Source organism: Typopeltis vanoorti, chromosome 26 (genome assembly GCF_054136105.1).
Source record: "Typopeltis vanoorti isolate ZY-2024b chromosome 26, IOZ_Tvanoo_1.0, whole genome shotgun sequence".
NCBI classification, from domain to species: Eukaryota; Metazoa; Arthropoda; class Arachnida; order Uropygi; family Thelyphonidae; genus Typopeltis; species Typopeltis vanoorti.
In genome coordinates, this window is record NC_143574.1 from 25,417,580 (window position 1) to 25,441,090 (window position 23,511).

At 37.1% G+C, this 23,511-nt stretch overlaps 1 protein-coding gene across 2 annotated transcripts in view; it reads left to right on the forward strand.

Moving 5' to 3' along the window:
• The window catches only part of LOC150092420 (ubiquitin carboxyl-terminal hydrolase 20-like), a 416,458-nt gene that overhangs the window by 347,097 nt on the left and 45,850 nt on the right, over positions 1–23,511 (forward strand). For both annotated transcript variants that reach the window (XM_090415144.1, XM_090415145.1), the window contains exon 18: positions 22,026–22,128. In XM_090415144.1, coding sequence (XP_090271270.1) covers positions 22,026–22,128 — 103 coding nt within the window. The remainder of the gene's footprint in view (positions 1–22,025; positions 22,129–23,511) is intronic.

The window sequence follows — 23,511 nt, forward strand, 5'->3', positions numbered from 1 at the left end:
TGGTGATGTATATAACAGAATGTATTGTCTAGTCAGCATTAACCGCAATTTCAAAAACATCATCTCAGTTTCCACTCTTTCCGAAGCTTTGTGGAGCCCCTGAGTGCCAAGCAACCAAAAAAGATCAAAAACAAGCATGGGGTATATTCATACCCTACCACATATGATCTTCTAACCTTTAAATTTTTTAAGACAAAATCATGTTACATTAGGTCTCATAGCTAAACTCAATCTTGGATCCAATTTACATCATCTGTTGTTCTATGGAACAAAATCTGGAAAATAAAGGGTAGGTATAGAACACCATTTGTCTACCTTAGAACAAAAAGGATGTGTTGTTGCTGAACCCAAAACTATTGCAAACACTTTGGGAGAAAATTCGGATAGAATCTCAGTAGCAGTTTCATATCTTCCTGAATTTTCAATATTAAAAGAGAAACAGCAGCTAAACTTTTTTACAAGCGGGTTAGAGCTATATATATAATAAGCCATTTCTTAAGAATGAACTAAAATGGCCTCTTTTACTCTCTTAAGCCAGTGCAGTAGGTCCTAATGACATCCATTATGAAGTGAATTTGGTTAATGCCAGATTTCTCTGCTATTTAGAAAGTAACGATCTTCTCTCCAGCACACAATGTGACTTTGGTAGACATCGATCAACATTTAGAATCATGTATAAGAAACATTCCTGAAATGAGAATATCTAGTTTGTCTCTCTCTCATTCTTGCCATATCTTCCAATACACTACTTGCTGTCAAAGCAAACTTGATCACTGAACCCCTCCCCTCCCACAATGGGCAAAGCTTATACATTCATGATATCACAGTATTCTGTTATTGATGTAATATAAGGATTATTGAAAGGCAACTTGAATAAGTGTTGATTGAATATTGTTTGTATCTCTTCCTTCAGCTCTTAGCAATAGGTTCAAATTTTCAGCAGAAAAAATTGTTTATCTACACTTCTGCTGAAAATGCACTCTTCATCTACACCCAAAGTTAAAGACTTGAGAAACTATTATTCTAGCAGAAGCAGAAACCAGTTTTCTTAGGACTCACTTTTGACAGAAAGCTTGCATACTTTGCTCATATTTGTCAACTTAGAGAAAGGTGAAAAAATGCATTGAATATCCTTCACACATTATCCTCTGTGGAATGGAGTGCAAATCGAAGTTTCTTGCTTTGTCTTTATCATCCTTTGTACAATCAAAGCTTCATTATGTTTATGTTACAAGTTTACAGTTCTATGAGAGAAAGCTCACTCAGAGGTGGGGGGGGGAATGGACCCCATCCATTATAAGATATACGAATAGCTACTATTGCTTTTCATACACCATTCAGTCTTTATGTTGAAGTACTGCTCTTTCACTTTGTTGGAAACATTTGTCTCTTAACTATGCCCTAAAAATAAAATCTCTTCCAAATATCCTATGTAGACTAATATATTTTCTATACATTGTGGAGCTCAAAACTACTCACATCAATCTGCCATTCGTCTATTTGGTATGTGTGTGGAAAAGATTATACAAGCAACTAGCATAAATGTGAACAATATTACCTGCACCAAACAAAACAGCATTCCTCCTTGGCACTTTAGCACTCCATCATTCAACTTCTCACTGTACCCACTAAGGAAATCTGATACTCTGTTATGGATTTATCTGCTGCTGTTTAAAATGTGCAGAGCAAAGCACTCTAATTTCTTACCCATCTATACTGAATGTTCTGAGACTTCTGTTGGTTTTGCTGCTCTTTATCTAGACCATATCTTTAGTCTGATCCCCATTGAATGCAGTAATTATACAGCAGATCTGCATGCTATTCATCCTGCCCTTTAACATAAAAGAAAACTGCTACCAAAAATGTTGATTTATACATATTCTTTGAGTTCTTTATAGACCATGTCTTCTCCTGTGTACAAGTTATGTCCAGTGCTTGTGAGGGTCTACAACTGTTGTACAAAATGAATATACTCTTAATTTTGATGTGTTTATCTGTGCTGTCTTCCCACAGAATCAAGGGAAATGAGGCAGATGCTAGATCAACTTTCATATTTTTTCCATGTACAGACTATAGACCATTTATTTATAAAGTCAAAGTTAATTAACCAGTGGCAGTCATCATGGTAGGAAGCTGACAAATTTCATGAGAGATTAAACCTGAAATTTAGCATTGACAGTCTAGTTGATGCAGAAATAGAAGAGAGAGAAAGTTGTTTTTGCTAGCTTCTGCATAGTTTGCAGTCATCATATATATTTTTATTCATTGAGTGCTGATAACCTACTCGTGTGGGAACAATGCAGCATGCATCTTAACATTGGCCATTTTCTAATTGACACATCACTTGTGAAAGGAATGAATTTTTTCATAATCTGGCTGAGCCATATACACTCAGGCATATCTTATCAGATGCAGACAAATTGCATGAAGTCTTAAGTTTTTCAGAAAGAACTGATGCATACAAACACGTTTGATTATAAATTTTATTTATGTATAGATACCGCTTTGCACTTAATTTTTTATATTAATTTTTATCTTTTTATTATTATTTATTATTACCTTAAGTATTGCTATAACCTGTTGTTTGGGTAAAACCTTTGTTGTTCTTGCACCAATAAACCACAAATCAACCAATGTAAATTGGTTGCTGGTGCCAAACAAGTAATCTTCATGGGTGACTTCAATTATCCAAACATTGATTGTGTAGTAGTGGTTAAATTTTATGAGAAGAAGAAAGTAATTTACTGTCACATACTTCTTGAAGAAGTTGCAAGACAACTTCTTCAAGAAGTATGTGACAGAAGGAACTTGAGGTCAAAGAGGAGATAGATCTTATAGTGTCGGGGGCGGGGGGGAGTTTAAGTTAAAGACATGAGGTTTTGGGCCTCTAGTTGGTGAGAATGATCATGCTGTACTGACATGGGAAGTGACTAAGTTTATGGATAGTCCATTTAGAAAAGGTTAAATGCTCTACTGCAAAGCAGGAAATTATGACCAGCTGAGGAGTTGCTATGTTTTATCTCAATGTTATCAGTTGCTAGATGGGAAGGATGTTGGCAGTGCATTGGAAGCATTCAAATAGTATTTATATGATGAAATATCAGAATTTGTTCCTAGCTTGAAGAATAGATGATCAGGAGTGAAACAGATGTGCAATCTTATTAAGGAAGAGAATCTTAAAAAAAAGATGATGTGGAAGGAATACTGTATGCATAAGGATAATGTCATTGATGAAAATTATAAGGAGCAAGCTAGACAAATATGGCTATATCCTCTACATGCTTTTCTCATAAAAACATCTGTAAAAGATCATGGATATCCTCAGATGGTACAATATTTAATCAAATTGATCATATGCTTATAGATAAAAGGTTAGTTTCAAGTATTATGGTTGTAAAATCATATAGAGGAGTTTGCTATGATTTCAATCATTATCTAATCAAAATTAAATATAGGTGCAGAATCTCAGCGAAGAAACAAGAAAGACACAGTACCAAAGTCGAACTTGTAAAAGCTTAAAGAAGTTGAAACCAATTTCCAGTACAAAATTAAAGAAAAGATGCAAAAATATAGATATAGAACAGGATATGGAAAGAAGCTGAACATAGATTAAATAATGGATTCTGAATACTGCAGAAGAAACTCTGTAATATGAAAATAAGAAAAAGAAAAGAGATTAGTTTGAGGAAGAATGTGCTCAAACAGTAATAAAGAGACAAAACATACAAAGAATTTGCTGCAAGATCATCTAGGAAAATATAAAGAACTGAGACAAGAAGCAGAGCAAGTCTGTCGAAGGAAGAAAAGAAAACCCTTAATGAAATGATATGCACAATAGAACACGGTCAATCTTAGACAAGCTTATACAATTAAGTACAATTAAGCAAATTAAAGGAGGATATAAACCTGGGCTAGATATATGCAAAGATGGACAAGGAAACATGTTAACAAAGAAAAAGTTAGGGGAAAAAAAAAACAGATGGAGCGAATATTTCCATATGAATTGCTGAATAAGAATACATTACCTCTGCAAATCAACTATTACAAATCTTCTACTATTGAAGAAGTTGATGCTGTGGAGCTACCATCAAGGCAAGAGCATAACGATATAACACATTCACTCATGGACAACAAATACCCAGGAATAAATAAAATCCCTGCAGAGGTACTGAAAGCAGGAGGAAAGAAACTAGAAGACAAAAATATGTGAATTGATTTTAACTATATGGAAGAAACAGGAAAGGGCAAAAGAATGGAGAAAGAGTCTGATCTGTCCAATGCATAAGAAGAATGACAAAAAAAAAAGTTTGTGGAAATTCTAGAAAGCTGAACTGGTACAGTGTTCATGAAGGAAGAATTTGGGAAGATAGAAGAAATGAAGAGATTTCATCCACCTGAACCTAACAGCTTCTGTTTGAATAGTTGTTGCTAAAGATGATTTGGAAGAACAGATTAAACCTTTATGGAGAAGGTAATTGGTGTCTACCAAGGAGAATCAGGAAAGGCAAATCCATGGTTAATCAGATACATATAATAAAACAATTATTAGAGAAATGTTTGAATTTTATATAAATATTCATCAGAGTTTTGTTGATTTCCAACAAGTTGATGACAGCATTAATATTGGAAAATGATATGGGATTATGATACACTTTGGAATACTAGATAAGCTCGTTAAGACTTACAAGATTAACAATAGAAACTTCAGAAGCACAGCTTAAAATACAAAATTATTTAACCAGTCCTTTTCCCAATAACTCAATGAATAAACTCAGTTGATAGTCTGGATCCATTACTTTTTAACCTAACTTTGGAATACATTATCTGATCATAGAACCAAGCAGAAAAAAACGTATTATTTGGAACTAGAAAAATCAGCACAAAAGATAAGGCTAAAAAGCAATATTATTTATGGATGTGAAATCTGGAATATATATGGCAAGGGTGAAGAATTTGATTTCAGCTTCTGCAAGGAAAATCCTGAGAAAGATATTTGGCTCAGTGAATGATAATGGTCTCTTGAGAATCAGATAAGAGTAAATTTTATAAGGAACCCATAATATCTGGTATAATCAAGTTCAAAAAGTTGTAGTAGGCAGGACATGTTTTTCACATGGAAAATGACAGTATTCTTAAGAAGACAATAAATAGTAAAATGCTTAGTAAAAGACCAAAAAGGAAAACCTATAAAAAGATGGATAGACACTATTAGTCAACATAGCACATCATATTACAGTATCCAATTTGGAGAAGTCAAGTTTTGGATATACACGATTGGAGCCTCAATTTGGGCTGTAGAGCCATAAGAAGAAAAGTTACGACTATTCTACAGAATGCCAAGTCTAAATATGAAAAGAAATTGGCTCTACAAGCTGAAGACAACCCAAAAGAATTCTATTGATATGCTGCAAGTAAAAAATACAATATGAAAAAATAACTGTGCAATGCAGATGGTATGCGAATGACAGATGCAGAAGAGATTGTTCAACTAATGAGTGCCCATTTTGCATACACTAGGCCAATAGCTTTTTGGCGTGTATGCAACATGAGCTCACTGTATAAAGAGTAGGCATTAGAGCTGTTGCACAAATTCAATAAAAATTCAACAGTGGAGACAGATGGGATATCAGCACAGATACTAAAAGAGTGTTCAGCTGAACTAGCTATTCTTTTGACCAAAATATATGATTTTTATTATTATTACTTTTTTATTTTTTATGGAGAGCCCATCCACAAGAAGTTGGTCAACCTATAGTAGGTTAGTACTATGGATGGGTGATAAGGAACTTATTCACATTTGATTTGAAAGGCTGTGGGTTGTATTCCTTGAGAAACACATGATGGAAGACTGTTCCAGAAGGCAGCAGTGGAAGGGATAAATGAAGAGGAAGAGTGGAATGTGTTAGTGAGAGAGAGGTCAAGTATTTTTAGGGAGGTTTTAGGGACACCCTCTATATGAGAGCAGTATTCAGTGTTCGGGCAGATTTGTGATTGTATAGGATTAAGAGCTGTGCAAAATTAAAGTAATACCTCAAGCAAAAGAGAGAGCCTAATTTTTTGGATACAGAGGGGACAATAGTTGTGATATGTTTGTGCCAAGAGAGATGAGATGTTCATTATTCTGAGAAGATGAGTCTCATCTTGAATAGAGATTTGAGTATTGTCAAGAGTAAGTTTGGACAAACAAGATTCTTTTTTGTGGGAAATAACGCAGACCTGTGTTTTGCTGGCATTGAAGTTGATAATGTTATCCAAACCCCATTGATGAATGCTTTGAAATTCAGAATTTAAGGTAGTAGAGGTTAGATTTCTTGAGGTTGTGGTGATTTGTGCTTTGCAAGGTTTATCAAATGAAAAAGAGGAGTGCAGTGTGCTATCAGCAAAACTATGTACTCGTAGAAGATAAGGAGCCATTCACCATCACTCAAAGTGAATGTCCAGCGAGAAAGCTGGCTACCTCATTGCAGAAATCAGGGAGCAGACCAAATGATGGGAATTTCCCTAATAGGCCTTTGTACCAAACTCAGTCAGAAGCCTCGTAGATATCAAGAGCAACCACTTGAAAGTTGCCAAACTTTTCCAAGGTGTTTGTCCAGAGATGGGTGACATAGGTTAGTAGACCCCCTGCTGATCGATAGTGACAGAATCCATACTGTTGATCATTTATTAGATGAGTCTTCAAGGTAACATAGGAGTTGGCTGTTGATGGTTCTTTAAATTACTTTAGAAAGAAATGAGGCAAAAGAAATTAGATAGCAGTTTAAAGGTAAAGATTTGTGACCCTTCTTAGGACTAGGTTTTATATGAGCTAGTTTCCAAACTGCAGGATAGATACTAGTGGAATAAGAAAGTGTAAATACGCAGCATAAAATGGGAATCAGCTCTGGGACTCAGATCTTTTGAACAACTGGAGCGATGCCATCAGGAGTGGGAGATTTTTTTGGTATCCAGTTTGAGCAAATTTTTTCTGATCTCTTTCTGGTGAAAGATCAAATGCAGTATTGAGTGTTGGGTGTTTGGAATATTTGGAGGACGTTTACCATGATCAGCTATGCAAGAGTTGGAGGAGAAGTTGCAAACCAGGAAGTTGGCTGTTTCTGGGTGATGATGCAATAGTGGCATCTGGATGTAATAGTAGTGGGAATAGTGTTGGGCAGAAGTTATGGCCAATAGCTTTGACTAGAGCCCAGAAGGCATATGGTTACCATTTGGGCAGGATGCAAGTTTCCTGCTTTTAGCTCTTTCAAAATCAGTTTTCAGTGGGGTGATTTGAGTCTCAGAATAGATTCCACAGGAGTGGAAAAAATGTATGATAATCCTATTGCACCAGAGTGATGCAAAGTCTGGCGTGTGTCCAACTCTCTACCTTAGTATCTCTGCAATGGTAGTGAAGATTTTGGAAAGGTTGGTAAGAGCACACATACAGAAATTTTTACTTTGGACCAGCATGGGTTTACTATGGAAAGGTCTTATTTGAGCTTGCTTGCATTCTATAATAATGTTACTGTTGAGATACGCAAGAGAAATGGATGTACACTATGATAGTTTTAGACTTTGCTAAGGCTACTCTACTCCCAGGATGACTGACTGACATATCAAAAAGTGATATATGGAGGATATGAGTCCACAGTATTTAAGGTAACTAATGGGTATATCCCAGGGATCATTATTTGACAGGTGACATACAGCTATTTGTTGATGATGCAAGGATAGGCAGTTTAATCTGGAATACAACTGATATGCAATACTTGTAGAAATTTGAATAAGCTGGAATTGTGGGCATGTGAAAATGGCTGTCAGTACAGTATTAGTAGATGTAAAGTCATGCAGTTTGGTGTAATGAGATATCCATTGTTATATTATATTGGTGGGATTATACTAGAAGAAACTGATCAGGCTAGGTCTGGGCTTTTAGTAGATAGGAAACTGAAGTTGAAAGTTTTTTCCACTTGGTTATACTATAAATTAAAGATTCCAAGAAATTATATTTTAGTTAATCCTTTATCCAAGTGTAAGCAAAAAAATGTTTGTACCTTTTGACTACTTGTATATGGGTAATATATGACTTTTGCATTACTTCAATGTTTGTATCTCTTCTGCACCTGGCTCCCACTGATGAGACCTCAATTAAGGTTGAAACCGTTCTGGGTAGTGGCTCTTTCCATAATGCATTGAATTATACACATATGAAAGGATGTGTTATTATTATTATTATTATTATCCAAGACCTCCAGGGAGTCAAGGACTCATTGAGGGAGGCTGTAAATAATATCCAACCCAGCTATCATACCTTCCCTTAAATTTATTTACACTAGATGCACTCACTACCCCCTAGGGGCAAATCATTCCACTCACTCACTGCTCTCTGGGAGAAAAATCTAGCTCTTACCCCTTTCTTGAGTGAGAACAACCTTAACTTCCATGGATGTCCCCATGTTCTCTCCCCACCTTCCATATAACGAAAAATTTCATCATCTGAAATTCTATAACACCCATTCAAAAGTTCATAGATCTCTATCATATCACTCCTCTTTCTCCTATTAACCAGAGTCCACATACTCGCAATCTGTCATCATAATCCAAGTCCCATAATCCAGATATAATCTTTCTAACTTCTTTGCACCCTTTCCACAGCTTCTTTATCCCCTTGGAACCCAGGAGACCAAATCTGCACACAATAATCCAGGTGTGGTCTTATCAAAGCCTTATAAAGAGACAAAATTACTTCCCTTTCCATACATGTCAAGGTTCGCTTCAACATAGCAATTATCCTCTGAGTTGTATTTGCAACTTTTGCTATGTGACCTTTGAACTTTAAATTCTTATTCACCAATACACCAAGATCCCTTGCCTCTTCAGTTTTTTGTAGCATAACCCCGCTAATATAATTTGCCGCTGGAACTCTAATCACGCCAAAGTGCATAACTTTACGCTTATTAACATTAAACTGACAGCAATTTTCTTTTGCCCAGATTTCCAGTCTATTCAAATAATTTTGTAATTGCTGAATATCAGTAGCATCCCTGATTGCCCTGCCTATCTTCACATCATCATCAAACAATTGCAAATTTGATGATAAACCCTGCTTGATGTTATTAATGTATAGATTGAACAAAAATGGCCCAAGGACTGAACCCTCATTCCTTCCATTCCTGTGGTATCATTCCTAAGCTGAGACTCAAGTTATACAAATGTGTGAAAGGCCTAGCCAATTCATCTGAACATTCCTTTAGCAAACGGGCTGATATTCTATCTGTCCCTTTTGACAAATTCTTATCCAGGTTATGCAAGAGCTCTTCAACCTCATTTGCATGAACCTCTAACTCTTCATCGAACGTAGCAGTAGCATTGTGCATCATGCTACATACACCTGGTTGATATAGCTTAGTAAAGAGAGCACTCATTAACTGAACAATTTCCTTAGCTTCCGACACTCGTGTACCATCTGCATTCAATAAAGTTATTCATCCACATTCATTCTTTCTTTTGCTTGCGGCATAACGATAAAATTTTTTTTGGATTGCCTTTAGCTTGCATGGCCAATTTCTTTTCATACTCCATTTTAGCTTTTATCACAATACTCATTACTTTTCTGGCCTGAGCTTTATATATTTCATAACCCCTCACTTATTCTCACGATATTCTTTCCACATCCTCTTCTTCTTGTGGATCTCTTGCTTAATAAGACTGCACATCCATTTCACTCCCAACATGTATATTCTTCGAACATTAGGGATACATTGAAATACCGCCTCATTTAAGCACTTTTTCAAAGATTCCCATGCATTGCTGACATTTTGTCCATTCAGTAACTGATATGATCATGGGACCAACGATAGTATTCTTCTAAGTCTATCATAATTTCCAGCTTTGTAGTTCAGGTTCTTGTTTACAAAAAAAAAGCTCCAATTAAAACAGGCATGCAGCCTGTTTTAATTGGAGATTCAATACAAGTAGATACTTCCCAAGAAAGAACAGCATGATCACTGTCACCAATTGGTGGTAAAATAGCCATATTCTTGACAGAGATCCCTTCTGACGCTATGAGCAAATCCAACACTCTTTGACCTTGAGTTCCTTCTTTCACATGCTGCTTGAGAAAGTTGTCTCACAACAATTCAGTAAATTCCTGTTCTTTCTTATCATGAGATTTCTCTTCTACCCAATCAATGTTTGGAAAATTAAAGTCACCCATAATAATCATTCGCTTGGCACCCATAAGGCTAAATTGCGATGCATTTCTTCATCCCCTACAACTGATCCGCCAGGTCTGTAGCAACACCCTACCATATATTTCATTCTGTCAACCTCCACTTCACACCAGATAGACTCAAACTCATTGCTACATGGGACATTGTTGCCATCATTGTTTTCTTGTATTTCTACCCTAACTGGACTTAAGTCATCTGATATAATTAGTAGCACTCCTCCTCCTCTCATATCTCTTCTGTCATTCCTAAAAATAGTATATCGTTACACTCGATCCCCCTTACCATATCTCATTCTGATAGCCAGGTTTCACCAATGCCAACAATCTTAGGGCACATCGTATTCAATAAATTCAACAAATTCAACCCTTTTGTTTCTAATGCTCCTGGTGTATAGAAATAAATTACAACCTAGCCTATTCTTATAATTAGATGTGTAATCTATATGGTCTTCTAGAATTTTCTCTTCCCCTCCCTCCCCAGACATACTTAAAAGGTCCAAACTCAAAGCATATTTTCCACCCCTTCGTGACATACATAACCATGTTCAAAGGCATTCATATCTTTATCATGTTTGTGTACCATAGCTGAACTTTCACACACATTTTCCCCATTCCTCCCTTGATGATCTAGTTTCCCTGACTCTCTGCATTGGGTCTCATTCCAAGAAGTAATTTTTCCAGGTTTCTGATGCTAAATGAATTCAAGTGCAGGCCATCATTCTTATACAAATCTTTTCTGCCATCAAACACACCCCACACACACATCTAAAAACTCACATCCATATCTTCTACATAGCCTGAGCATGAAATTATGCTTTACATTATGGGATACCAAAGCAATTGATGTGGAGTCATTAGCCTGTATACAAGTAACCCAATCACAAAGATACTTCATGCACAAACGCTTGCTTACACTTGGAGAAAGGATTAAACTAAGAATATACTTTCTTGGCATCTTTAATTTTTATGATGTTGAAGTTCTGTTTCCATATAGCAGAGATCGAAAATACAACTCAGCAATGAAGAAGAAGATGAAAGCTAGATTTTTTTTTTCTTTCATAGAGTGGTTTGTGATTGGTATGGCTTACCTTTGTAGGTGGTGAGTGCAGGCAGTGTAAATTAATTTGAGAAACGGTAAGATAGCTGGTGAAAGTTATATGCGGCCTCTCTGAATGGGTCCCTGATTTTCTGGAGACCTCTCTTAATAATAATACTACTACTAATAAAAAGTACTATGGGCTCTTGGAGCAAATGTGCATTCTGCTTCACATGTAGACTTTGTGTCACTGTGAATTACACACCTGCTTAAAGCAGCGTGGTGTGTAGGTTTCACAGTGACATAAAGTGTATTTATAAATCTTATAAAAAGTATAATCTAAATGATAAAAGATACAGAAATAAACAGAAGATTGAATATATATGAAATATATTGCTGGTATTTTAAAAATAAAATGGAGAATTTATATTGGTGATGTTTGCTTGAACACATTATTGGAAGTTAATCCTTTATCCAAGTGTAAGCAAACAAAGTTTGCACCTGAAGTATCTTCAGGACTGAGGCAACTCGTGGTAAAGGTGGACCAAGCTCTCATTGCTACTTGTCTTAGTATCTCCCATAATGCAAAGCACCTTGCGGACATTTATAATGCTATGCATTAAGGGAAGGGCCATTACCCAGACCGGTTTTGACCTTTATTGAGGTTGAAACTGGTTGACCTTTATTATGGTCTAACCAAGTGGGAAAAAAACTTCCAACATCTTTCTCTAGATCCAGAGTAATTTAATAATACAGTGAGACACCTTTTGGCAACTTGTATAGGTAAATATGACTTCTCCATTGCTTCCACCTTAGTATCACTACCTCTGGGTCTGGCTCCCACTGACGAGACCTCAATAAAGGACGAAACCGGTCTGGGTAATGGCCCTTTCCTTAATGCATAGCATTATACATGTCTGCAAGGAGATGTGCTTTGCATTATGGGAGATACTAAGACAAGTAGTGATGAGAGCTTGGTCCACCTTTACCACGAGTTGCCTCAGTCCTGAAGATACTTCAGGTGCAAACTTTGTTTGCTTACATTTGGATAAAGGATTAAACTAAATTTATTATATCTTGAACACATTAATTTTGTTGGAAGTTTTTATTATTATTATTCCTGACACCTCCAAGGAGTCCGAAGACTCATCGCAGGAGGACACCTACAACTGTCTCAATCACTACACCGAACCTCTACTATGAATCATCTCCATCAACTTGGTTATACTATAAATTAAAGATGCCAAGAAATTATATTCTTGGTTTAATCCTTTATCCAAGTGTAAGCAAACATAGTTTGCACCTGAAGTAGTTTCAAGACTGGACAATTTTCTTGGAATGTTTTGGACAGTCTTTTAAATTAGAGATTGGTTAAGAACTGAGGCTGCTGATTATGAGCAGATTAAAGCTGCCTTTGAAGAATGCTTTATCTACATGGAAACATTAACAGATAGGGTGACTTCTGTGTAAGGTGGCTCAGATCTATAAGAGAGTAGTTGTCTATGTCTAACATTCAAAGAAAGTAAGTTTGGGAAACTTTTAATAGCATCTCAGGAAGAAATGATAATAATAATATCTCTACAGTGGTATATAAAAACACAGTTCGTAAAAATTTTTTTTTCATGAGTAAATTGTCACTATTGTGACAGTTTGTGCTTTGTTACTATAACCTATTTGGCAGTCTAAAAAATATAAGATTGACAACAGGATAATAATGCTCAGGGAGACGTTCAGCTAAATATTGAAATTTTACTCAATGGCTAAGATTGGAAAAGGAATGTTTTGGACTGGTTCAACCTGCTGTAGGAGGTATATAACAGTTATGAACCAACTTCATAGGAAGTTATATATCTGCACTCATGATCTGTACCTTTACCTGAGAAGGTTGGAATTTATTACAATCCAGCTGAAAAATGGAAGCAAAGTCATTATCCTTGTTTCTATGTATAGAAACTAACTGGCAAGCTATCTTTCCTTTTTTCATAAACTAATTACCTGCTCAGTTGACTTCTGGAGAAAGGAATCAGATTAGCAAAAGTACAATGAATAGTTGTGATTACAAAGTAAATGAAGCTGGTAATGAGGATAGTCAACATTGGGTCACTAGCTTAATAAATAACTGTCAAGGAAACTCAGCAGAATACAGGTAAAAGATGTCTCCTGAAGAAAATATTTAGGAAAAAGCATGTTAGGGTATGTAGGATATTAGGGTTGGCATGAGAAAGTAATGAGATCTAGCATAAGCACATCCCATCTCTGGCTATCTACAATTAGGATGCTTGGCTTTCTCTTCTAGTCCTCTCATTCAGACCCCTCCATGTGGGTCACCTGTTCGTGGTGGAGGGGACCTCCCAGTGATGATACTGGCCCTTTTCATTCTTCCTCTTTTTCTTTGCTTTTCTTCCCGTATTCTTTGCTCCACTTCTCCTGAGTCTTTTTCACTATCCTTTTTCCAGACCACCATCACTGGGATCCAACGCCCTGCTGCTGTGTTTGCCGTGCGGTGCGACCCGCAGACATCCGGAAAGGGGGATCCTGGTAGTCTTGCACTACTTTGGCCCCTGCTTCGGCAAGACGGGTGGTCCTGGATGGCCCAGCCAGGATCACTCGGCTAGTGGGCTTGCCTGCAAGGGTCAACGGTGTTGCAGTAAGTCTCTCACTCCATGGTCCGGGGTCGGGATACTAGACCTGCTGCAGTGCTGGTATAGCATCCAGGGTAGCCCTGGCGTTCCACTCCTGAGCGCATTCTTCGCTTGCCGGGTAGTTGGCATCCATGTGTGGCTCCGTGGTGGGTGGGGAGCTTTGGCGCCGAATTAAAATTCCTTAAAATATGAATTCTTCATCCTCAACTGTTTCAGGGACCCTAACAAAGTCCCAACCAAGTACTGATAATGTAGACACAGCCTATGGAAACAGAAATAAGAAACAAAAGATATTGGAAAAATGTACCAACCTTTTTAATCATTCATGCAACAGGTGAAAAACCAATTGGGAAAATGTCACCCTTCTTTATCCAAAAAGGTTTAGAAGGACTGGCAGGATCTCCCAAAACTGTCAAGAAATTATGTTCTGGTGATATCCTCGTGGAAACAATGTGCAAACAACATTCCGAGAAACTACTGAGAGCAACGACAATAGGTGGAATACAAATTGCAGTAACACCTCACAGAACACTCAACTCCAGTAGAGGAGTGATATTAGAATGGAATCTCCTTGAGGTTCCTAATGAGGAGATATGTTCAGAGCTTAAAGAACAAGGAGTTACAGGTGTGAGACGCATCCTGATACGCAGGGATGGTTGCCTGGTCCCAACCAAGAACATCATCCTTACTTTCGATACACCTAGACCTCCGACATCTGTAAAAGCAGGGTATCTCAGCTGTCCTGTTAGAATATATATCCCTAACCCGCTGAGATGCTTTAAATGTCAAAGATATGGACATGCCCAAACTGCCTGTCGTGGTTCTACTACCTGTGTTAAAGAACATGAAAATAAATCTTGCTGTGAAAAAAAAAGCTAAATGTGTCAACTGTTAGGGAGATCATCCAGCATACTCCGTGCATGTCAGAAATGGAAAGATGAAAAACAGATACAAAAATAAAAACAGAACAAAACATAACATATCAAGATGCAAAAAGAAAGCTAGCCACCATTACACCTGTTCTACAATCCTCTTATGCTGAAAAAGTAACAATTAAAAAAGTGCAAACAGCAACTCAAACATGTATGTCTATTCCGCCATTTGATAATTTCACCATATCTGAACTTTATGATCATAAGTGGTTCTCTGTTGAACACATTAATCACAAGACCTATGGCCTTACTCCAAAGACAACTTCAAAAATGGTCCCATTCATTGAAAACTCATCTGTCAAAAAAATTATGGTGGAGACTTCACTCAAAGATAAACCACCAGACACTCGCACAGAAAAAATGGATACCTCGATACCCACTGAAAGCAAATTAAGCATACCAACTGACCCTAACAAATTTGATGTTTTGAACACTCTACCAGAAGAAGAGATGGACACTGGCCGTCCATACTTCCCAAAAACAGTGGATAAATATAAATCTGACAAAGGTAAGCCCTCAACCTCTCGAAAACCAGACAAGTCAATAAAATAAAAACAATGGGAAAATTTTTACAATGGAACTGTCGTGGGATCTGCCAGAATATTGACGATATCAAGATGTTGTTGCAGAAACACAAACCTTTCTGTTTCTGTCTACAGGAAACTTACTTAAGACCCAATGAGGACCGTATCTTTAGGAATTTCACTGTTGTACGTAAGGATAGAACTGAAGATGGTCCTGCTCATGGAGGAGTAGCTATCCTAGTGGGCAGTCATACTCCTTTCCATCAGGTCCAACTTAATACTCCTCTAGAAGCGGTAGCGATTCGCTTCTCTGTGGGATTCCTCATTACGGTATGTTCAATTTATTTACCACCAAATGCTGAGCTAAATGAAATTGATCTTGATAACCTTATCTCGCAACTGCCTGAACCCATACTTTTGATGGGTGACTTTAACGGTCACGATACTCTATGGGGTAGTAGTAGATAGATGAGGTCGAAGCATTGAAAAAATTCTTGATGATAATAACCTTTCCCTTCTAAATAATAAACTCAATACTTTCTTCCATATGCCTACCCACTCATATTCTGCAATTGATCTTACAATCTGTTCCCCTTCCATTCTTCCACTTCTCATGTGGGACGTTGAAGAGAACATATATGGAAGTGATCACTTTCCTGTTCTTTGTACAATGTCTTCACAGGAACGATGTTCACCCACACGGATACCTATATGGAAAATGGACCAGGCTGACTGGAACACTTTCTCTCATCTTGCAAAATTTAATGCTGATGCCATCAGTCAAACACCTATCAATGAAGCTGTGAAATATATAACAGAATGCATTGTCCAGGCAGCAACAACCATCCCAAAAACATCATCTCGATTTCCAGTCTATCCAAAGCCTTGGTGGAACCCAGAATGTCAGGCAGCCAAAAAAGATCAACACAGAGCATGGAGCATATTTTGTAGATACCCCACCACATCAAATTTAATAACTTTCAAGCGTGCTCGAGCCAGAGCACGTTTGTAAGACGTCAGAGTCAAAAATAATCATGGATCCAATTTACTACATCAATTAATCAAATGACCAGTCCAAAAATTGTATGGGATAAAATCCGTAAAATGAAAGGCAGATATAATACACGTTGTTTGTCCACCTTGGACTATAATGGAAATGTTCTTGCTGATCCCAAAGCTATTGCAGATACTTTAGGAGAAACTTTTGCTAAAATCTCAGCAACAGCTTCATATTCTCCAGAATTTTTAATGCTGAAAGAGCAGCAAGAGAAACAAAGGCCTTAATTTTTCTACCAACATTCTTCAACCATATAATCAGCCATTTGTCAAGGAGGAACTAAAAAGAGCTCTCCTACAATCTCACCCTAGTGCAGTAGGACCTGATGACATCCATTATGAAATGATAAAACATCTACCATCATTTTCTGTGGATCTTCTTCTCTTATTATACAATAGAATACTTGCAGAGGAAGAGTTTCCAAATTCTTGGCATAAGTCAATTGTCATTGCTATCCCAAAAATCAGGAAAAGATCCAACACAAGCAAATAATTATCGACCCATTGCTCTGACCAGCTGTCTTTGTAAGATACTAGAGAAAATGGTTAATGCCAGACTTCTCTGGTATTTAGAAAGCAACAGTCTTCTTTCCAGTACACAATGTGGTTTCCCTAGACATCGATCAACTTTAGATCATTTAGTTCGGTTAGAAACATGTATAAGAGATGCATTTCTGAAGCGAGAACATCTTGTCTCTGTCTTTTTTGACATGCAAAAAGCTTATGACACAACCTGGAGATATGGCATATTAAAAGACCTCCATAACTTAGATCTCAAAGGACACCTCCCTATATTTATTAAAAACTTTCTGTCCAGGAGAACTTTCCAAGTCAGAGCGGGAAGTATGCTATCTCAACCATGTCTTCAAGAACAAGGTGTTCCCCGAGGCTCTGTCTTAAGTGTAACCCTTTTTGCTATTAAAATTAACTCAATCATTGAAAAGCTTCCTCCCACTGTAGACAATGCTCTGTATGTTGATGACTTCACAATATGCTGTCACTCACGTAACATGAGAGTAATTGAAAGACAACTTCAACAAGCAATTGATCATGTCTCTCTGCGGGCTCTTAATAATGGGTTTAAGTTTTCAACAGAAAAAAGTGTCTGTGTACACTTCTGTCAAAAACACACTCATCACCCAGATCCTGAACTGAGAATGGGACCTACTGTTATTCCAGTAACTACAGAAACCAAGTTCTTGGGACTCATTTTTGACAGAAAGCTCACATTTCTAGCACACATTCGTAAACTAAGAGAAAAGTGCAAAAGAACTTTGAACCTCCTTCGCACTCTATCCTCTACTGGGTGGGGTTCTGATTGAGCTTCATTGCTCCATCTTTATCGTGCACTTATACGTTCAAAGCTGGATTATGGGTCCCAAGTCTATGGTTCGGCAAGACAGAGTAACCTACGATGGTTGGATTCCATCCATCATCAGGGTATACGGATAGCTACTGGTGCCTTTCGCACCTCACCCACTCCAAGTCTCTATGTAGAAGCAAATGAACCGGCTCTATCACTTCGACGAAAACAGTTGTCTCTTAATTACGCCCTAAAAATAAAATCTCTCCCCGATCACCCTACATGGAATAGTATCTTCTCTCTGCGTTGGGAAGCTCAATATCACACACATCAAACTACTATACATCCTTTTGGTATGTGTATTAAAGAAACTATGCAAGCTGTTAGTATAAATGTTGACAACATTAGCTACACTAAACATAACAACATCCCTCCATGGCAATTTTGCACACCATCTTGCAACCTCTCACTTTGTCAGCTACAGAAATCTTATACCCTATCATCCATCTACCTGCAATTGTTTAATGCACACAGAGCAGCACACGCTGATTTCTTACCCATCTATACTGATGGTTCAAGAACTAACATCTCTGTTGGCTGTGCTGCTGTGTTTCCTGACATTATTATTTCAAATCAGATCCCACCTGACTGCAGTAATTATACAGCAGAGTTACATGTCATTCAGCTTGCACTTGTGCATATAAAAGAAAACTGCTACCAAAGGTGTATAATTTATACAGACTCATTGAGCTCTTTACAAGCTATCTCTTCTCCTATGTATAATCCTCATCCAGTACTTTATGAAGTGCTACACCTGCTTCACAAAATGAAAATCCTTAATTTCGATGTTCAGTTCTGCTGGATTCCCAGCCACATCGGAATGAAAGGAAATGAGGCTGCAGATGCAGCTGCTAAATCAGCCCATACCTTCTCCACATACTATTTGACAGTTCCATATACAGACCAGACAACTTATAAGATCAAGGCTAATTGCTCAGTGGGAGTTAACATGGCAAGAAACATCAACAAACAAATTATATAACATTAAACCTGAAATTAAACATTGGCTTTCTAGTCAACGTACAAAGAGAAGGGAGGAGGTTGTCCTTGCTAGGCTCCGCATAGGTCACAGTCACCTTACGCATTCTCATTTACTGAGAGCTGATGACCCTCCCATATGTGAAAAATGCAACACACATCTTACTATTCATCATATTCTGGTAGATTGTCAAAAATTTACACGAGAGAGGAATGAAATTTTCACCTATCTAACCAAGCCATATACACCCAGGGAAATGCTAGCAGACTCAGGCAAATTGTAATTGTTTTTAATTTGTTTTTAATGTTTTTAATTTTTTAGAAAGAATTAATTTGTACAAACACATTTGACCATAAATTTGTTTATATGTAAATACTTTTTTGCTTAACTTAACTTTTATCTTTTATTTGTAATATATCTGACCAATTATGTATTATCATAGGCCTTGATCTTGTATATTTGTATCACTCTGCTGTAATTTTGTTAATATGTAAATACCATAATGCTAAACTTAAATTTTATGCATTAATGCTGTACATAATAATTCCTTTTATTTGTATAATAATGTTTGTTGTAATCTTCCTAGATGTAGACACTGCTTTCCTTGACTTGTTTTGTATATACATATGTTAACCTATAATTATCTATTTATGTATTGCTGAAACCTCTGCAGTAATTTTGTTTATATGTAGATATTGTATCATTTAACATGCATTTTGTGTTTGCATCTTATTTATTGCTTTATTTTTCGAATAATCATGTAATACTGTAGGACATCTTACGTATTTGTGTACTTTCTAGTAATTCTGTTTATATGTATTCTAAATTCTGTTTCTACTGCATTACTAAATTTAATTTTCATACATGCATATTGTATAATAATCCCTTTTTGCCTATTTTTGTACTGCTATAAAGGCATCTATTATAATTTTACATATATGTAGATACTGTGTTCCTTGGCTTAGTGTTTCATATTTTATATACTAACTTATATTGTTAACTATTTTTGCACTACTGTAATAACCTCTGATCTTGTGTGTTGCTGTGCCCTCTGCAGCAGTTCTGTTTACCTAAAGATGCTGCTTTATGAAATTATTTTTCTGTAAATGCTTATAACCTTTAGTATGGTACAGCATGACCTTTGTAGTTTTTGTACCAAATAAACTAGAAACCAACCAACCAACCAACCTCTCATTCAGAACTGAGGGGATTTTTCATCTTGCAAAATACACATGTACCTAACAGATAAAGTACACTGGTATTATAGCATAGTTGCTTTGGTCTGTAATTCCTAATAACTGCTAGTCATGCCATTATTTCTCTTCTCAACAGCTTCTTGGCACAAATATCAAATCTGCTCCACTTTAGATATTGTTCCTGCATTTATGTTATCATTGATATCAAAATAGTCATTCCTTTTGCCAGAAATAAATAAAATAGAAGTTAATGTGTAAGTTGATCAGGTACATAGTGTTCTCCTGTTTACAAAAAAAAGTAACAACATTCCATAAGTTAAGAAATAATTTCATTCATGCGCTATATATAGTTTGGTTCAAAATTGGTTAAGGAGCAAAATGTGACTATACAAGATTTGTACATAATTATATATAGTGAAATAATTAAAACTGAAGTTATTGCCAAAAAAAAATCATTCTTTTGAGTATATTTTGAAATTGGAAAATAGTAAGTGGAGTTTTAATGTTTGAGTAATTGTTAGAAAATGTCATTTCCTGTTTTGATTGTGAAATTATATGTGTATATATATATATATATATATATACAGGGTGGTTCAAAATTGCATGTACAAACTTTGAGGGAAGGTAGAGAACATTAAAATCAACTATATTCACATAGGAAAACATTACCGGAAATGCCACCTGAAAGTGATAGGTGGCGCTGTTTGCCAGCACTCCAGGTGAGCAGTTGGGGCTTCCTCATTCAAGCTTTCGACGTCATATGAAGAACATGTATTGTTTTACAAATGCTGAGATGGCAGACATGCATCTCATTTATGGATTAGCTGATGGCAATGGATGAGCCGCTGTACAAATGTATCACGAAAGATACACAAACAGACATGTACCGCATCACCAAATGTTTGTGCATTTGTTTGTGTGACTATGGATCATTCAGGGATCGCAGGCATGATGGTGAGCGACCACGATCAACACAAAATCCCGCCCATGGAAGAGGAGATGTTGCATGCAATGGACAATAATCCAGAGACAAGCACACGTGCCATTGCCTCAGCTATAGGAGTATCTCGATCCAGTGTATTGCGCATTTTGCACTCTGAGTCCTTACATCCATTTCATCTACAACAGGTCCAGTTACTTGGCTAAAGATAATCCTTGACATGTGGAATTCGTGCAGTAGTTTCTGCAGAAAAGTGCTGTAGACCTGGATTTTCCAACTTGTGTTTTGGTCTCAGATGAAGCTTCATTTACCCGCGAAGGGGGGGGGGTCTTCAATCGCCACAATGCTCGTGTGGGCCCATGAGAACCCACACACTGTGTGATCACATGCTGCACACAACGCTTCGCCATTAATGTATGGGCAGGTATCGTCGCTGACTGTTTAGTCGGCCCATACCTGTTACCACCCCGACTGGACTCCCAGAAGTATCAGACCTTTCTGGAAGAAGTTCTGCCAGATTTACTGAACAATGTTCCAATGATTGCGTCGGCAGATGTGGTTCCAACATGACGGGGTTGCAGCCCATTTTGGCATTTCTGTGCATCAGTATTTGGACAGGTCCTTTGGGGCTTGATGGACCCGTCACATGGTCCCCCCCTGCTCACCTGATTCATCGAGCATTGATTTCTTTCTGTGGGGACCCTTAAAGCCATGGTGTACGAAACGCTTGTTGCCTCTGTCATGGACCTCGTGGCAAGAATCGCCATCGCTGCTGCTAATATTTAAGAAACTCCAGGTATTTTAGAAAATGTATGGCAATCAATGTGTCGTCAGAGTCAGGCATGCATCACCGCTAATGGTCGTAACTTTGAGCACCTGATGTGAAACCATATTATATAACCAACTACTATTGAACTGTTCAGTTACGCCTAATAGTTTTTTACACTACTTACTGCCTTGTGTTATTTCTCTATCTTTGTGTCCCTGTTATTACTTTCCGGTGGCATTTCCGGTCATGCTTTCCTATGTGAATATGGTTGATTTTGATATTCTCTACCTACTCTCAAAGTTTGTACATGGAATTCTGAACCATTCTGCATATATATATATATATATATATATATATATATGTTTTTTTTTTCCATAGTTAAACAAAGAATTTCAAGCACAGGACAGTCCGCTTATTGTGTATGGTATAAGTATGAATTGGTTTAAGCACTGGGAAAATTTTGTAAGAAGTAAAGAAAATGGTAAGCTTCTGTTATATATAAATTAAATGATTAAATAAAAATGTTGGTCTAAAATAAATGAAATTTTATTCCCAGCATAACTGACTGTGCTGAGGAGGTTTTACAATAAATTTAATGACTAAATAAATTGGTCTCATAGAAACTTCATTAATGCTATAATAATACTAGTTGCATAGTCTGTTTTGTGTACACTATAAGCTAATAATTCGGTCCAATAGCAAAATCCTGATACCTCATTATAAGACTAGTATCTTAACTCAACATTTCAGTTGAAAAGACCTTATTAGTAGTTATTTGTTTCCTAGACAGGAATCAAAACCAAGTCTCTCCGATTAGAAGGCACCACCATTACCAACCGAAAGTTCCAATAAATTTCATATATATATATATATATATTATTTATTTTGTTACCAATAAATTAATTCTGTTAACTGTATTTTTAATATGTATTGCTAAAGGTTTCTTTTAGCATGTCCAATCCTATGTTGCTTGATCACCTGATCATTTTATCAACTCTAACAAAGATTCAAATTTATTGCATTTTTGGAAATTATGGAGACAACTACCGTGTTTGAATAAAAACTTTAGTTTACTATTACTAAAATTTTACAATTCGACGTTTCGACCTTTATGTCAAGGTCATCTTCTGGAGCGTACAAATATACACAGGAAACAAGCTATACCACAATCATACTGGTTCGTTAAAGACACTGACTAACCGCTACCACAATTGTTGGCCTGACCTCTGGTGAAAAAAAAAAAACCACTACGCCCGCCCCCCCAGAATATATGGGGTTCCGAAAATACACAAACAAAATGCGCCCCTTCGACCAATAGTGGAAGGAATAGACAGTCCCAATTACCACCTAGCCAAGAAATTAGCGGCAACACTCAAGGAGTTGGTAGGTCATTCCCCCTCCTACGTAAAAAACACACAACACTTTATAAACATAATCAAAAACATAACACTCGACAAAGACGACTTATTAGTCAGTTTTGACGTTTCTGCCCTTTTCACTAATGTCCCCATCAATGACACAATTCTCCTACTACAGAACAAATTTCCGCCCGACATTACGGCCCTCTTTGCCCACGTACTAAAGTCCGGTTACTTCGTGTGGCAAAACAAATTCTACCTACAAAAGGAAGGTACGGCCATGGGCTCACCATTATCCCCCCCAATCGCGAACTTCTACATGGAAACCTTTGAGCAAAGGGCTCTTGATTCCGCCACGCTTCGACCGACAATCTGGCTCAGATACGTTGACGACGTGTTCGCGATCTGGCCGCACGGTCGACAAACGCTAAACACATTCCTCAGCCACCTAAACAAACAACACAAACGCATACAATTTACCATCGAAATCGAAAACCAAAATTCGC